Genomic DNA, 17,957 nt, shown 5'->3' with positions numbered 1-17,957 from the left:
AATTGGGGGGGGGGTGGGGGGGGGAAAAAAGGCTCTCAGTGCTGACTGATAGATTTTTGATATTGCCATGCTTCCCTTTTACTAATTATGCCCAGATTGCTCATCATGCCAGATACTGTTTATGCTAGGAATTTTCTACAGCATACCTCAGGGGCAAATTGCCTGTAGTGGTGATCTGGGAATTCTCTATAGCCTACTTTAACAAATAAACCTCCAGTATTCCTCCACATCACATCATTCAACTCTCTCACCACATCTTCAGCATACTTTTCAACTGAGCTAACTTCAGCTACCCAGAGAAGGGTATTCCCTGACACACCAATTGTTTATGCCCCCTAGAGCACAAGATACGCTGTCTGACCCCTTGATCCTGCACAAGCTAAGAAAACACAGTAGCTTTAAGTCATTAGGCTGTTGATAACGAAAGCCCTTGAGGTAAAAGCCATTGAGGCGAAAGCCCTTGTGCTGGACAGCAACCTTAGCCTGAAATTTCATGTAAATTGCACAAACATTTACAGTAATTGTTAATTCCTTCTCTGCTGAAGCCAGTTATCCACAACCTCATCTACTTTTCACAGATACAATAAATCTTCTTTTTCAAGTGGATTTTATTGCCAGTATGATCAGGCTTTAAGTTTGGAATATTTACATTATTTCAGTTGGCGGATTGCTTTTACCACACAGTGTGAAAAGCTGTTCAAGTACAGACGAGAACAGCGCATTCATGACAGGCCAGAAAATAAACTGAATCTCCATTCTATACCATGTTCCTGTGACACCTACCACAACTGCTATCAATTATCCCCTTTCATCTTTAAAACATTCACAATTTAGCACACTGGCTGCTGAGGGAACAACTCCTAATTCTGTTTTTAATCCCGAGTACTCTTGCGAGGAGCGGTGAGGCTGCAGGGCGGCAGTCCTGCTGCGGCGGGGGCGCAGCACCGCGTTGGGGACGCAGGCTCTCCCAGCACGTTGGGTCTCCTCAGCCCCGGCAGGACGGCCAGGGCCGCCGCTCCGCTGCTTGGGCTCCTGCGGAGACGCCACGCCAGAGAGTGGAGTTCCTCCAGTTGCCACGTACGAAGACGTGCCACGAGTGGCGATATTTTGGAGGGGAACACGTGAGGGAGGGAATGGCGGGGTAAGAAACCACCACGGGCCCCATTCCTGTGTCGGCGGCCAGCATCTCTCCCTCCGCTGACGCCGGGCGCGAGGCATGAGGCAAGGTGTGAGGTGCGAGGCCGGGGCGGCTGAGGAGGCCGAGGTCCGCGGAGGCCCCACGGCCCGCAGCCGTCGGCGGGGCCCGGCCCGGCGAAGCCCGCGGGGGTGCCCGGCAGGCGCCGGCGGGCTGGAGGCAGGAGCCCGTCGGGCCCCGGGCGCAGCCGGCGGCTGCGGCGGAGGGAGGCCGCGGGCCGGGCCGGGCCGGGCCGAGCGGCCGTCGAGGGCCGCCCCCCCCGCGCGCCGCCGCTTTGTCCTTGCCCGGCCCGGAGCACGCGCGCCCTCGGCCGCGGCGGGAGAGCGCCTGCGCGCGGCCCGGCCCGGAGGGGAGCGAGCGCCCCCTCTCCCCTCCCCCGCCGGCCGGGAGCTCCGCCGGCGGCGCCGCGGCGGCCGCGGGCGGGGGCGGGCGGAGGCGGGAGGCCGGAGGCGGCCGGAGGCGGCCGGCGCCCCCTCCCCCGCCCCCGCCGGCGCGCGCCCGCCGCCCCCCGCCCCGGCCCCCCGGCCCGCCGCGGGAGCCCGCGCCGCAGAGCGGGGCCCGCCAGCGCCACCCGCCGGCCGCGGGGCCGCACCGCGCCTCCCCCCGTCCCCCCCTGCTCCGGCTCTCAATGTTCCACACTGCCCGGCCACAGAGCCGCCGCCGCCGCCGTATAGCCCCCCGGCCGCCTCCGTCCCCTCCTCGGGCGCCGCGGGCCCGGCCCGGCCCCCCGCCATCCCGCCCCTCCGACCCAGCAGCGGGACAGGACGCCGGCGAAGGTAAGGGAGAGGCGGGCGAGGCGGCTGCCGCGGCGGCTGGGCGAGCGCGGTGGGGGGAGGCGGGGAGGAGGCGGGGGGGCTGGTAGAGGAGCTTTGTTCTTGTTTTCGGCGCTCGCTGCCTGGCGGCGGCCGGGGGCGCGGAGCCGGCCCGAGTTCACGCCTCACTTGGTGCACACGCACGGTGCGGTGCGGGGCCGGGCGAGCCGCCGCCGCCGCCCGCCGCGCCGAGCCCAGCCGAGCCGAGCCGAGCCGAGCCGCGCCGCGCCGGGCTCTCCCCACAAAGCGCGGCCGGGCGGCCGCCTCCAGCCCTGCCGCAGCTCCCCGCCGCGCTCCTCCTCGGCCCCCCCCCGGCCGCCGGGGCAGCCCCCTCCTCCCCCCGCCCCCCACCCCCCGGTCGGCGGAAAAATGTCGGTCTGCCTGGTGGAGCTGCGCGGGGAGCGGCGGCGGGGAGAGCTGTGCAGAAGGTGCAGTTTGAATTATGCTTCTTCCCCCTCCGGCAGCTCTGTGGTGGCCAAATGCAGTTCTCGCTGCTGGCCATGTAAATAACCGGGGCTGCTGCTGCCCGAGTTGCTTTAAATGCATCTCGGGGTTTTTCCCTTTTTAAAAAAAAACAACAACAACAAAAAACCCCCCTCGTTCCCCCCCCCCCCCCCCCGCCCCTCCCCAGCCCAGCCCTTTAAATGCACAGAGCAAGTGTACATTTCCATCTGAAATCAACCCAAGTGTTATTGGCAATGTATTTTCTCGGAGGGGGAGAGGGGGGATCTGGCGTTTGGACCCAATAAAATGCTCTGCTCCAGTGTAAATATTTACAGGGCATTAGTGACTTTTTAAAAAACATTTTCAGTGAGGTCTGTTATTTACAATGTGTCATAAGTTATTAATGTTCATTGCCTAAGTACCCTGCTAAATCTGTCTCATGCCTTAGAACAAAGTCGACAATTGGCATATTGTTTAAAGTATGAAAAAAATGCGAGTGGGTTTAAAAATTGGAAATATCTGTATTTTCAGAAGTGTAAATATTGCTTTGCAGCTGTCAAACTGTAGCCCTTGGGGACGAGACAAAGAAGTACATTTTGGTTAATTTCTCAGTGAAACGGAGTTGTCACCGATTCGAGCGTTCTCTGGAACTTGGGGAATGGCAAGAGAGAGTCCTGCCTGTTGTGTTAACTCTGCCTCTTTTCTTCTCCTTCCCCAAAAAAGTTCCCCACGATGTCCAGTGATAGGCAGAGGTCAGACGATGAAAGTCCGAGTACCAGCAGCGGTAGTTCAGATGCCGATCAGAGGGATCCACCTGCGCCTGAACCCGAAGAGCAAGAAGAACGAAAGCCCTCGGCCACCCAGCAGAAGAAGAACACCAAACTATCCAGCAAAACTACTGCTAAGCTATCTACTAGTGCTAAAAGGTAAAGGGGACAGCGAAACATTCTGTAGTATTTTTGCACAGTATTTTGAGTCGCAGTAGTTGCATTGCACTTTTCAAGTCTTTATATTGGGGTAATAATTACACAGACTTGTCATACATCTTTTGAAGGGTTGTTTGAGAACCTGGTAGCTTACAGGCTGGCTGGGGGGGCACCTAAATATGTTTCGTGTTTGCAAAAATGCGCGCAAGAGTGTCAGCTTTGGCTGTCTTTTTAAAAGTTAGGTTTCCGTGCCTGATTGGTATGGGGTGGAGTCCTCCTGGTGTATTTTATTATGGTCTGTAGACTGATGACAAGCAATGGTCTTTAATTAAAGAAGTCACAAAACCCTAGTGGCTTCTGTGGGCCTTATGACTAGCTTTTCATGTCAATGCATGGGAGAGCCTTACACGCCTTGAAGTAATGGGTTCGTTCTGCAGTTCTTTCAGGAGAAACTTAGGTGAGTTTTCTCCCTGAGGATCTGCAGATTCAAACCATTGGGTTCTACAGGTAGCTTCTACCTTTAAATATCAAAATCTTCAGAAACCTTCTTTAGTTATATCGGTTGCATTTTTATTTGCATATAAGGTTACTGTCAGTCCAGCTCTCAAGACATGCACTATAATAATTTTCTGTAAGTTCAGCTGTGTGAAATAAGCAAACTTTAAATCCCTTGATTCCGGTGATCTTCGGAGGTGCAGCATAACTTTCCAGTCCTTTCCCTGGAGTTGCTTTTCTTTACAAACACTTACAAATATCCTGTAGCAAGGAAAACTGCAGAGTAGCCGTAGTAGTCTCAAGTTTTGCTTATTCAGCGTGAATACTGTAGTTCTAACTTTTAGGAACACTTTAGTAATTTTGTATTGGACTTAAATTCAGTAAGTACTTTTTGAAATGTGTTAAAATTGCTGCAGAGTATGACTGGGTGGCTTTGATGACTTTTGAGCTTGTTAAAGAAACCCTTTGAAACAGGACTGGCTAAAGAAAGAAAAGTTCTGGAACTACGATGCAGGCTTTGTAATTTGTTATTACTTGCCTTTTTTGAAAAGCCTGAGATGCAGGCTTTCGAGACTGAGTTTTCCCTTCTTGCCTTTATTTCACTTAATTGTTGCAAGTCTAATTCCATACATCTCAAATAGTTCAGTAGTCTGACTGAATTTATTGATACTAGATATTTTCACACTTGCTATTCACGTGAAATTCACGATCTTGCTCGTATGTGTCCTCTTCTGAAGAGAAGTCTTATTTGATATTTTTAAGAGGAATTTACCACACGTCTTTTGAAACTACACCTCTTATATACCTGAATAAGCTATTAAATTGACAAAAAGTTTTCGGTATTCCTCTTCCGGATCTTAACACCTTGGGAATGGTTGTAATAGAGTAAAGCTGAGCACAGGTTATTTCAAATTATTATATCACTTTTTATCATGTAAATACAGCTACTGGATAAGGTTGGGGGAGGAAAGGCAGCAGAAGGTGTGGAGAGAAGCAAAGTTGATCCAGAGAGATTATTCCAGTAACAGAGACAGCCTGGCAGATCTGCAAATCCACTTTTTAAACACACTGCAAAGTAGTAGGTAAAATACTGTGAAAAGAGCGTGTCTGCTGCCAGCGCGGTTCACTTCTTCAGCCTCAGTCACAGGTCTGTAGCGCTGGTTTAAAGTCATTGTCAAATCTGCCTGTGCAGGCCCCCCCGCCCCTTGCCTCATTTGCATATTAGCTTGCAAAGAAAATCTCTCTGGTAAAAAGTGCTCGGATGTGAAAAAGAGTTACTTTTCTGAATACTCGTGGGAAATTTCTACCCAACTCAGTTGTAAGTGTTCTGTTTACATACAGTGTGGAGCAGGAAAAAAGCTGCAAAGTTTCTCAGCTGTGGGATTTGGGTTATGCCTCTGAGAACAAAGAGGAAGCAGCCATGTTAGCATTACTGAAGGCAAAGCCAATCTTGCATTTAACTGCATGGTGGTAGAGGGCAGTGTAATTCCCTGATTTATTCTATAGACTATCTCAAATGCTTTGTGTCTGTTCTCATTTCACCAACAGAATCCAGAAGGAGCTAGCTGAAATAACCCTTGATCCTCCTCCTAACTGCAGGTATGTAACGGCTTCTTAAATTGTGGACGGTGGTAGGAGATTAATGTGCTGAGGCTAACAAATGGGAAACTTAGTGTTTACGGCCGGTGACTGCTAGACAAAAATTGCGTACAGCAGATTGAACAAGCACAGGGAACGTTTTGATATCGAAGTTTGCTATTTTGTCTGCATGTTGGAGGCGTAGTCATTAGTGATTGATGTACATAGTAAAGTGTATTCAGTTTGTTTTTCGTAGCTGGTCACTGCCTCTGTGAAAGATTAATTATATGAACTTCAAAATACGCTGAAGCTTTCAACTTAATGTCTGCATGTAGTTTGAACTGGCTTTTTGAGTGCCGGGTTTATAGAGTTATCACTTCATTCTGAAGTAAAGGTAAAGAACCATATGTGATTTTTATATGCTTTCTCTTAGGATGTTGCTTAACAGTTAGGTAAATGGAAGTATTGCCTTTAAATTTATGTGTCTGTTGGTCAAAATTATAGTCCCTTGATAGAGAATATTTGTAAGGAAGTTCCCAGCTTGGGAGGCACTTCTGTTAGGTTTTAGAAAATGAAATTGTAAGCTTGGAAGATTGAGTGATTTAGTCTTAGATGAAGTGACAGTAACTGGAGCACTTGATCTGTAGGAAAGTTAAATAGTAGCATAGCTAGCTAATTTCTTTAAATCTTTTGCATGTTTTACTTTTGTTTAAAGGATGCATAAAAATTCTCATTAGCTGTGAGCATCCAGTGTTCAGATTTGCAGTAAAGCTACATTTAAATAATGTTGCTTTCATTTGATGCATCTCAGTAAGATTTCCGACTGCAAGGTATCTTCAGATTAATAGCTCATGTGTAACAGTGAGCCTTGTACGTGTTTAAAAAAATTGCTGGAAGTGCTTTCTGATTTTATGTTGGAATTCTTTGGCTTTTTGAGTAGTTGGAAAGGTTTGGTGCAGGTCTTGTGAATTCAGTAAAATGTGAGTTGTTCTCGTATCTGACTAGTCCGTGAGAGCAGGGACTAACCAGAGCTGTGTTTTATTGAATTTGTGGTAAAAGGTGTCTCACCCTGAGGACTGTGCTCTAGGTTGTCTGTGGCAGCCTGATGTATTTGCATGCAGGGTCAGTGGCTCTCCCTCTTCAATAGAGGCAAGCCCTGTCGAGAGAGCAAGTATCTGTTGGGTTTGTGGTTGGGGGGGGGGGTGTTCTTGTTTTATTTTGGTTTTAGATTACTGTTTTAAATAACTTTTAATAAATTACTGGGGTCTAATTCTGTGTTGGTCATGCACTTTATACTTGGACCTTCAAAGAGGGCATGGTAGGAGAGAAAGTATCTAAATGAAATAGAACACCATCACTTTTCACTGTAGTTGCTAAAAAGATAATTGTAGCAGTTTCGGGTACAGCAAGTTACAGCTTGGCTTTTAGAAAGAGAAGCCTCCCCTCCTCACACTCTCCAATGCGATCTGATAGTTAGCTCCTTGGGAAAGCATGTCCCTTTCGTATTAGCACAAGAGTATTGCAGAGGGTTTTTCTTGTGAGCTGGTACTACCAGATGCCCAGGAATGCTGTTGAGAATGATGAAGACCCCCTAATGTGACTAAAATTATTCAAGTTTCACCTGCAGAGCATAAGGGAAAAGATAATTTTTTTGCCAGTGAGGAAGTCAGTGCTTCTGTTCCCAGAAGTATTTTTTAAGAGGAATTTAACCCTTTTACTCAATACCAACTGGATGATGAGTGCATTTTTACCTTTTGCAAAATTAAAAAAAAAAATATTTACAAGAGATACTGGCTTCTGTAACAGAAATTCTGGGTTTTGAGGATGAACGGTTTGAACAGAGTTTCAGTGCTCAGAGGATTACTGTTACATTGGAATTGACTTGTTAGAAGGAGCCTTGCTGGTATCAGGAGGTAAATGCAGCTGTGTGTTATGTGCAGAGCAGTTGAAGCTTGTAACATGCTTTCTTATAGGGTGTAGTAGCACAGATTAGGCGAGAGACTGAAACCGCAGGCATATGACACCTCTTCATTGCTCGTCATGCAACAAGCTGCGTATTACATTTCTTGTAAAAGAAAAAGAATTTGTAAAAAAAAAAAAAAATTAAAAGCCTGTATAATTTGGGCATATTCACGTGTGCTTTAGAAATAAAAAACTTTGTATCATAAGTTCTCCCAAAGAAATTTCTTCATGCAAAGCTGTTTCTCCTCCAGTTCTAGAGCACACCCTTATCATTTGCAGTCCACACGTTGCAGGCTTCACAAGAATACAACTGCCAGCCGATGCTCTTGGATGTTGATAGCCCTTCTGGTTATTCAATTACATAAGTGATAAAAAATCAGCAATTTTAAAAATATGATAATGGCACATACAAAACGTTACTTTAACAGAATACAGTACAAATACTGAAGGGTACGTTGAACTCTCCTGTATCATGTTAAACACCGATGGCTGCTGCCACTTCTCACCTGCCAGTGTAACTGCACATGGATTTGCTCTGTCGGAGTGATCTGAGGCTGATTTAGCCACTTGAAAATGGCATCGACTAGTTGCACTATGATACGCATGCAAAAGAGGTGTAGGTTTCCTCAGCAGTTAAATTTCCCACGGTCACATCTGTTTTATAAAAATGCCAGAGCCCCAAGAGGGCCCTGTTCCTGGGTGTGCTGAGCAGGCCTGGGCTGCACATTAACTTCTATTTTAGGCACTGGGATAGCAGAATGACAGGCACAGTAAAAATGTCTAAATAGCAGGTTTTTGCTTGCTTTTCTCAACAGTAGAGATTGATTTCTGATTCTGTTAATTGCACAATGAACTGTTAGAAAAATTGTGTTGTCATGCATCACATTGTCATGTTTGTGAGCAGTGAATACAAACTGCATCTTGGGGGTAGCCAGTATAAAACTTAATATCTTTATGCTGATAGCTTTACTCTTTAACATACAGTAATACTCTAAATTCCTGTGATTTTGGTGTGATTTCCAAGAGAGAGAGAACATCGAAAACAATAAAATTAGATTTGGTCTTAAGCCATTAAAGATGTTGGAGGGAAATTAAGTACTGCTTTCTCCCCATGTTTTCTCCTGTCCAACAGAAGAGCCTGAAACAAGCCAGTTACTGTCCAACATGCACTATAGCACTAGGACAGATAGGTAAACTGAGGACACAGGTATCTGATCCTCTTTTTTCTTGCTTCTGCTGGCTTAACTCAAAGCTGTGCTACTTGGTGCAGTGTGCTGTATTTAATTTCTTTTGTGCTTTTAATAGCATAAAGCAAAGCTAAAAAGGTCTTGGCCCTATTGCTCCTAGGCAGCTCAATTTCAAACCATGGCCAAGCGCTTATACATACTTCAAGGTATGGAAGTGTGCCAAACCCCACCATTATACATTCTCAGGAAAATGCTGCAAAGATCTTGCACATAATGTGTGGTAAATCTGGGCTGCAGAGATGCTCTTAAATAGGTTTGACATATCTGGAATAACTATTTTCAGTTCATGGCATAAAACTGTTTAGATCAGAGGTCACCGCTCTGTCGTTAAGGTTGTATCTGAGGCTGCTGTTCTGACCTGCCCAACTTGGAGGCTGCAGCTCAGGTGGAGCAGGGCATGGCCGGCTCCCACGCTCATTGTACTTCCCGGGTTTTAGGGCTGGCGCAAGTGAGGCCATTCCCAGGGGTACCGTGATTTATAGCAGCTTCCTTTAGCTGTTCCTGGCTGCCCCGCTGATCCACAATAGCAAAAATATGTACTCCCTGTCTTCTTTCCTCGCTCCTCCTCATTTCCATTCCAAAATTAATGCTTGTTCATCTTCATGGGAAAGTTTTTGAAGTTCAACCCGGTATTAAGTAAATTTAGTAACACCCATGCCAGCTTAGTTTATAGTTTATGACCCATTTTACAACAAATCCAGTTTGGTATAAACTTTGTAGGAAATGAAAGCAAACACCAAAATCAGTGTATCCACTCAGAGCTTAATTCATGTGGTTTAAAAAGAGGTGAGTTAAGATAGTGCGTCTTTCCCATGCAAGTGGAAGAATTCAAGCATTTTATAGTCTGTTCTGTCAGTTGGCTTTACTCTCTTCTCTTTGTTAAATTAAAGATCAGACATCTGAAAGCAAGTGGTTAAAAAAAAAAAAAAAAAGAAGAAAGGCCAGACAAAACAGGTGCCTTAGAGGAGCACTGGTCAGAGAGACAACTTCCCTCCTTCCTCGCTGCTGGGAAATGGGAATCCTTACCAAGGGAGAGCTGCTTGGATTGTCCCAAAGACTCCCTGCTCTGTCTCATCCTCTAGCTAGTGAGTGCCTGACCTGATAGGTCGATTGAAAAGATTTTCCTTAATAGGGATTACTATCTCGATTACTATTTATTTTCAGGCCTTGTATGCTAATATATACTAATGTGATTTCTTGAGCAGTACTACAAAAGGTAGCAGTTGATGATTTTGCTGTTTGTAGCCTCTCCTAGGCTTGCAAGTAGGTTGATAATTTATGAGTAGTTCATTTTAAAATTACTTATTTTAAAATAACACTCCAAAGTATGTGTACTGAGCACAATGGGAGCAAGACACATAGGGGTTTGGGTTTAATACAGGATTCTTCTGCTTCCTAAGGACTGCATTTCTCCCTTTCATTACTGCCACATCTTGGGCTAATTCTACGCTGCAGAGTGTTGCCAACCCAACCCCACGGTCTGGAGTTTGACACAAAGAAAAATGCCTGCAAAACCTTGGCAGACGAATGCTATTACTGGTTTAGTTATGGACCCATGAATCCTGATGTTTGTAACTGTCTCGCTGTGGTTATTACCCCATCAGTGGGGAAGCATTGCAGTATGTATTTAAAGCACTATTGTGAAGGTATTCTTCAGACCGGCAATTTAAGCTCTTTCAATTGAGCTGTGTGAAACAACGAGGAGCAACGAACAATTGTGCTGCTGGTGCAGGCTCTTCCACGTGCAGAGGTAGCACTGGATTTGAGCTACCGCAGCCTTGTGTTAGCGAGGAAGGTGCCGCAGCTAAGCTGGTAGGAGCCTTCCTTTTGTTAACATACTCTATCTACAGTAAGGTTATAGGCAAATGTTTACTCTGCAAACAGTTGTGCCTGTTGAAGATGTTACTGCACAGCTGTGGTTTGCTCCAGTTCTGCCATGGAGGTGACTACTCCAGTCAGTAAGTGAAGCAGATTCATGTGATTACTCCATAGTGCTCCCCAGGGAGGGGAGGAAAAAAAAAGAAAAAAAAAAAAGTCATCCAAGTTTGCTTAAACGGTTTAAATAGGTGATTCAAACTAACTCTGCTGGATTTTTCCTCCCTCCCTTCAGAGTAGGCATTGTTCACACAAAGCATTTTGTCAGACACACCAGGATATGAATAAGTCAATCCATTCCTTTGTCTCTCAAATGTAATAAGTTTCCATCTCTCCTTTGTCAAAGCCAGGCGTTAGTTCTGTTGCTTTTTTGAAATCAGTAGGAGGAAGAATACTCTGAATGCAGTCAAATACCAGGCCCCTATACAGGAGCACAAACGTGTGCCCAAATCTTCACATGTACTATTTTTTTTTCCGGTCAAGCTTTTGACTTTTCAGATCAATGGCAGTCCCCCAGTTTTGTGTTTATTCTGTTAATGTCTTATTGGGCAAACGTCTTTGTATTGCTAAATACTGAGTCTCACTGAGAAACAGATGATGTCAGTTTTGCTTGTTTTCACCTCTGCAGTGAAAACTCCAACTGTGAACACTAAACAGTACCCTATAGAAGGAGAAGTTGATTAAGGTATGGAAGAGACAGTATATTAGGAGTACGTGCAAAAATGCCTGTGCTGAAGCTGAATGAGCAAAATTTAAAAAATATCACTCAAACTCTACTTGATATTCTATCTTCTGATAGTTACGTTATGCTTTTTATTGTCTCTCCCTGCCCAGCACTTTCTCACCACCGAGTGCAATAAATGCATGCTACAAGAAAAGAAAGCTGAAGTTTGCAGAATGGTTCTGACAACACAAACCCACACGATTATTTCTAACACTTCCTTCCCTATACAGAAGTTTGCAGTTGCAGTTACAAAAATACAATGAAGAGGGTTCACAACTCCTGTAAGAACATGTTTGAAGTCGCTCTCAAGTGAATATTGAAATACTACTTTTTAGTATTGTGCAGCTCCGAACGGAGTCCTGCCATTCCTTCTAAAGCAATTCCTTCCTTGTTAGTTGCTGAACATAAATCAGTGGCTTGCAGTGATTTAAAGATATGTTTATCTAGTGATAGCCTTGATTTATCTAGAATTATTCCTACTAAGTGTTTTCTTCCATTCTCTTTCTTCCCTCCCTCTTTCTTACCAGAAGAGTATAGTCTAGATCAGAGTAGGAAGGAGTGGTATAATTTAGCACAGCAATCAGAAGTCTGGTATTTTTGTATTTCTGTCCATTTGTAGTAACAGCCTGATTCTGCCATATTTATGTGTGCAGAGTGGCTTTTACCTTATTTGCCAGTAGTCAGTGAAACTGCTTAAGGAGTAAGGATGAAACAAATTCAGGAAGGCGTTTCAGTAAAACATTTAAGTGTTAAGTAGAGCTAGAGCGGAGTTATTTAACATGTTTTTATTAAAAAAATGCAACAGTGGAAGATTGTGTAATTCCTGAATGTTTTGAATATTTAAATTACTTTCTTTTCAGTTGAGAGTAGATGACAGATCCACTAACTCAAAATGCCTCAAGTTGTTTTTTTCCTTGTGCTAGTATCGACCTCTTGCAAGCTGTAAACCAAGGTTTTTTACCAACCCCCACACACTGAATTTCTTATGCAAGTAATCTCAGTGGCATAATTAAGAAAGGGTTATGCAACACAAATCAGCATATCTACTCAAGGGAGTAAGTTTTCATGCCTACAGATTTGCAGGTTAGGCACTTGTGTAAGCAGTGTCCACAGTGCTGTCGTACATGCTCTTAAATGTCTGTGTGTTAGTCAAGAGGTACTATAAATCTTTCACCAGTTTTCATTAGCATTACTGTCAAAATAAAAAAAAAATCATGGCTATCTATCTACTCTAGAGTTGTAGAAATAGTTCAGACACTTTTCACTCAGCTACTGGTGTTAGAGAACTGACCCTCATTATGTCTAAGTTTTATCTGGAAACACGAGAAGAGCCTGAGCCGGACCAGTTTTCTAAACAATTCTTTAAGCATTCTTGTGTAAAAATTTGTAAAAACCGCAAAGTAATGTGTCCTTAGACTTAAGGACAAATCTGCTTTTCAAATATCGATTTGTATAACTGTACAAAGGCCCTTCAGGCTCTGTGATAAAACTGATTAAAATATGCCATGTATATATATATATTTCTTTTTACACTCAAACTGTGCATTGCTCACCGCTGCCAGCCTGTCACATTTAGTTTGTGATAAACAGTATGTATGGCAAGGTCCTAGCACACTGAATGCTTCCCCATCAGACTCATTCGTCTGTGTGTATCAGTTACTCCTCTTTGATTTGATCTTTACTTTCACAGACTTGGGACACCTAATTTTAATTCAAATTAACCAAATGCAAATATAAAAGAATCAGCTAAACTACATTAAACTCTTTATTTAAATTGAGTTGACTACTTCATATAAAACTGATATGTGGAGATTTCCTGGAGCTGGTGTAACTAGGATTTGCATAGATGTGGAACATTTCAAAACAGGTAATACAGACATCATGAAAAATAACTTGAGCATATTTCGTGAGTTCAGGGCTAAGTAGGAGGGAGCAAGGATATCCAGCTGCCATCTAGGACAGGAGCATGCATACCATTAAGCTAGCCAGGAACTATGCTGTAACTTTAAATTGATGCCTTACTTTGAGCCAGTAACTGCTAGTGATAAACGAGTCCTAGCCTGCTTGCATTAATTTGGATTAATTTTCCCTGGGCAGAGAGTGCAGTATACTGTTATCTAGTTCGGAACTGTGGCTGAAGCAGTTGTTAATTTTACAGCAATTACTGTAAAACAGACTGGCCAGGTCTTTTAGAAACTCAGATACAGATTTGGTCGACAGTGCTGAAACTACTGTTGTAAGCATCACTTTCAGAAACAAATGAGGGGAGAGATTGCCTTGATGAAACACCACAGTGACCTATGGCTACTAGTGTGTCACTTTCAGGTTGGAAGAATTTGTAGAGAGGATCTGTAGAGGACCATGCTGCAGTCATTAGTAATTGATGTTTTCGTTATTGACCTGGATACTGGACTGGAGCACATAAATATTGCAGGTAGCAATAAATATTTGCAGGTAGCAGCGGGGAGGAAGGGGTTGTAGGCACATTGGAGGACAGAACTAGGATGCCAAGTGACGTGGGCAAATATAGGAAGTGACCTTAAAAATAGCATGGAATTTAATAATGGGAACTGCAAGGCACAGCACTTCAGTAGGCATAATCAGCTGCACAAATCCATGGGGAAAAAAAGACTGGATGAGGAGCAGTTCTTCAGAAAAGTTGTAGCCACTCTGAGGATCATGTGCTTTCCAGGAATGAACGATACGAGGCCACAGCAAGAGAAATAAATAGAACAGCAGTCACAACAGGGAGATGTATTTAAAAAAAGGGGAAAAAAAAAAGAAGTGTTGGAGACATGGTATATAAAGCCATCCCATTCAGTTCAGCATTAGTAAAGGCCAGCTGGAGTACCTTATCCAGTTTTAAGCACAGCACTGCGAAGTGACATGGGCTAGCTGGACAGAATACAGATTAGAGGAGAGAAAGAAAGAATAATCTTCGGATATAGAAGAAAGTTGCTGCAAAGGAAGTGAGGCAATTGTTGCTAGTCCTGTCTGGTGGTTATGGAGAGCAACTTAAACTGCCATAACGAAGACTTAATTTAGATGTGAGGAGTACCTATAAAGACAGTATGTGTAAGGAGGTGGTGGATCTGCATCACTAGAGGATTTTCAGAACAAAGTTTAGACAAATGACTGGCAGGAGAAGGTTAGATACAGTTTGATTTTATCTTTAAGCAGAAAATTGACTAAGTGATCTCTTGAGGACCAGTTTGACCAAGCTATCTGTGATACCGGATTTAAATGACAATGTTAAAGGAAAGCTCATCAGGAAGTGATTTTCCCCTCATTAAAAACTGTATTTTAATCAGGGTTTTGTAGTATAATCATCCTGGAAAATATATAGGTTCTATGATTTCAAGCAACAACAGTAACAGCAATTTTTTAAAAAGTCACTGAAGTGCACAAGCTTTGTCCTGTTGTCAATAAAAAAAGCAAATGTCTAGTGATTTTTCTGTTGATTTATTATTCCCCGCCCCATTTTGGCTTTGTTTTCATTTTGGGTCCAATCCTACTTTCCTTGGACAAAGTTGTCACGTTCTGCTAACTAGAAATAAGCTAGGCACACGTCATCAATTCTCCAGAGGCATTTCACCTTTGTGCGAAACTAATAGCACTGGGTGTGCAGTAGATCTTGATTTTTGATACTTCATGTGCTCTCTGCTTGGATTCTCTGCTTTTGTTCCACAGGCACATAAGTACCTCTAACACTGAGATAAACAAAAGCAAGGGACATTTTTTCCCTGCTTCATAAAGGCAGTTTGCAGTAGATATGCAAGCCCTAATGCATCTGTGCACAACACCCCAAATGGATCCAAGCACATCGGAAAACATGGCATACTGCCTCTGCCCATGGATCCTATCTCCAAGCACCCTCTGAAGTCAGGGCTCAGAAGATTGGAGTGAAAATGTAAGCAGCCTGGCAGGTTTCCAGCTGATGAGTTAATGCTGCTATAAACTTCAGTAGTTCCTCTCTGAGGCATGTAGAAGGGTGCAGGCGCTGGGAAGGTAGCCAACAAAGGCAAAGAGCAGACGGCAAAGCTAAAGGCCAGCCTCAAGGATTCACAACGCGATTGTCTTTGAGGTGGGTTCCTCCCTTGCCAGAAACCCTTCATGTAGCTTCAGTGGCAGGGCTGGAAATCGGGAAGCAAATTAAGGTACGCATTCAGCGCGAAGCCAGCCTGACTTGTGGATGCTTGATGAGCGTAGCTTGAGCAAAGGTAGCTATGCCCAGCACTCAAGCCACCACGTGAGTGGATTAGCGGTCCAGGGCGCTGCAGAAAGCCGGGGACTCTCAATCATGCCAGGTCAGTTCATTGAACTTGAAGCTGCAGTGAGGCGGTTTAGGTTTGAACTCAGGTTATCACTTCACTCTGAAGCTTAGACATGGAAGTCACCAAAATATTAAAGACAGAGTAAATCAGTAGAGCGTCAGCAGGTCAGATTCCATGGGACAAATGGAAAACAAACAGCAAATAGAAACGTTGGTGTCTTCCTTTCTGTAAGGGAAGGTTAGCAGCAGAAAGCTATTTTTGTTTGCAATTTAAGTAAAGCATTTAGACTGTAAATGCTTTGAGCAAAGTGAGTTTGGGGGAAAAAAAGTGTTAAAACAGATTAGAAGCTATGCAATAGGAGATATGTTCAGCTGATGGTGATTCTTGCTGTGAAGCCGCAGCTATTGTAGCAGACAACGGACAGCCAGATTCCTCCCTGCACACAGGCACCTTTTCTAACAGACAAAGGACTTGTCTACTGTGCAGCCACCGCCTGGGGGATGCTCATACTTTAACTAGCTTTTGTCCTTCCCCCTGGTATCTCAACATCAGAGACCTCATCCAGGCTGGAGGATCCACGGGACAGGTGAAGTGGTGCAGGGATGGTTAGCTGACATTAAGCTCTGCGCTATCGTTGTACATGTGCTCGTCCTGACTTGTTCATAGATACCTAGGGCATATCTGTATCTACTTCATTAATATCAATGGCGGAAGCTGTCGTGGGACATTACAGCTGTAATGGGACGTTACAGATTTAGTGACACCTCCCTCGACAGACACCTTAAGGGCCCAGTGAACCAAACCCATTATGCCAAAGCCCAGTTTTGCATTTAGAGTTTTGGACTTCAACATTTTGTAGAAAAAAAAAAGAGATTTGGTTTAATTTCTAGCCTATAAAGCAAAAGCAAAGAGAGGTCTTAAGAGACTAAAATCGACTTGTAATGAATGCTGTAACAAACACTATATTCCCATGGAAGCAAATTCAAGTGATCTAAGTTACACAGCACAACCTATTGCATATAAAGCATAGTCTGAATGATTAAACAAACTTCTTATGCAAAAGGTAGAAATACTGTACAACCTAAAATTCTGCAAGCGTGACTAAACAGTAATCAAATCTGAGAGGGTGATCTTCATATGATAAACTATTTGAAGCACAGTCTATAGCCGCAAAAGTGTTTGCTTGTCTGTAGTAGATATTTCGTGTGATACCCATACAAATTTTATACAGCCAGGTAGGGCCTAGCTCCACGTTCCTCTTCCTCCACAGAGTGCTGGCATCGCTGGAATATTGTGAAGAGTTGAAATAGTAACCTGGCTACCTCCGTTTTTGAGGTTGGTTTGCCTTTTTTTTTTTTTTTTCTTTTTTACTGAAAGCCAGAATTACAGCTGATGTACTTATTTTTACCAGAGCAAACACACCATAACTCAGTTTTCCTTTTAAAAAGAACAAGTTACTGAAGTAAAAGGGACATCACCAAAACAGAGCAGTAAGAGAGCAGTGATTTGTTTGATAATATACAGTACCAAACCTTAAATAGATCAGTACGTGGAGAAATCAATTACTTTCTAGATTCTTTGAGAACAAATATGGTGAAGGCATTTTTCTTTCAAGTGTTTTGGTTGGCTGTTTATTTTTCATGGTAATACTGCAGACTAGCATTATTTTAAGTCCTTTTTTGTTAAGCCTGCTTGGGTTTTTTGTCCTAGGAATAGAAGAAAGAAAATAATTCCTTATCAGTTAGAAGGCAAGCTAACAGTAGCGGTTGTCTATACTAAACCAACTATTGTAAACTGAGCACTGTGTGGTTCTCCTAGATATAAAGGACATTCTGAGCAAAGTTCCCATACAATGACAAGTGTGCTTTGCTAGAAATTAGCGAAGGTGGGGTCAGGGATGGAGGAAACAGAGATGTGAGCTGTACTAATCAGTTAAATGTTTTGTTATCACTTCATTTTCTTTCTGTACAGAAAGCAAGCTCTGTAAGAATATGCCTTCAGTTAGACTTTGCTAATTCTGGTCTGGGGAGAAGGAACTGGGAACTGTTGCTTCCTGCGAGTGGCACCTGTTTGTCTTTTGTGTGATTTTTTTCTATGCTTTACATACAATGTCTAAATAAAGCTAGAAATAATTATTTGCTGAAGATCTAGTAAACTTAATTCAGCCTGGCATTGTGCGATGGTGATGCTCACTGTTCTCTGTAGTGTTTTAACAGAGGTGAAAAGGAGGAGCTGGTTCTGCAAGTTGATGCCAGGGTATAGAAGCATCTGTGAGACGTTCTGAGCTTTTTCTGTGGAACCATGAGTTTATAGGACTGAAGCTGTTGTTACCAAATAAGTAAAGCTGTTTTCAGTAATAGATTCTTTAAAAAAGTATTGGAATGTTGTGGGGAAAGAACCCCAAAGTTTGTTTTTTTCCTTTTTA

The 17,957-nt window shown here is 43.8% G+C and overlaps 1 protein-coding gene across 1 annotated transcript in view; it reads left to right on the top strand.

Moving 5' to 3' along the window:
* Positions 1 to 1,735: 1,735 nt before the first annotated feature.
* Positions 1,736 to 17,957, top strand: part of UBE2E3 (ubiquitin conjugating enzyme E2 E3) — a 58,576-nt gene continuing 42,354 nt past the window's right edge. Inside the window, exons 1-3 of the mRNA XM_087733723.1 lie at positions 1,736 to 1,971; positions 3,175 to 3,377; positions 5,421 to 5,471. Of these exons, the coding sequence (XP_087589849.1) occupies positions 3,184 to 3,377; positions 5,421 to 5,471 (245 nt within the window). The 5' untranslated portion in view covers positions 1,736 to 1,971; positions 3,175 to 3,183. The remainder of the gene's footprint in view (positions 1,972 to 3,174; positions 3,378 to 5,420; positions 5,472 to 17,957) is intronic.

The sequence above is a fragment of the Nipponia nippon genome, unplaced genomic scaffold (genome assembly GCF_047370975.1).
Source record: "Nipponia nippon isolate SJK-2023a ecotype South Korea unplaced genomic scaffold, ASM4737097v1 scaffold_5, whole genome shotgun sequence".
NCBI classification, from domain to species: domain Eukaryota; kingdom Metazoa; phylum Chordata; class Aves; order Pelecaniformes; family Threskiornithidae; genus Nipponia; species Nipponia nippon.
Note: the sequence above shows the minus strand (reverse complement) of the source record. Positions and strands in the feature narration are given on the sequence as shown.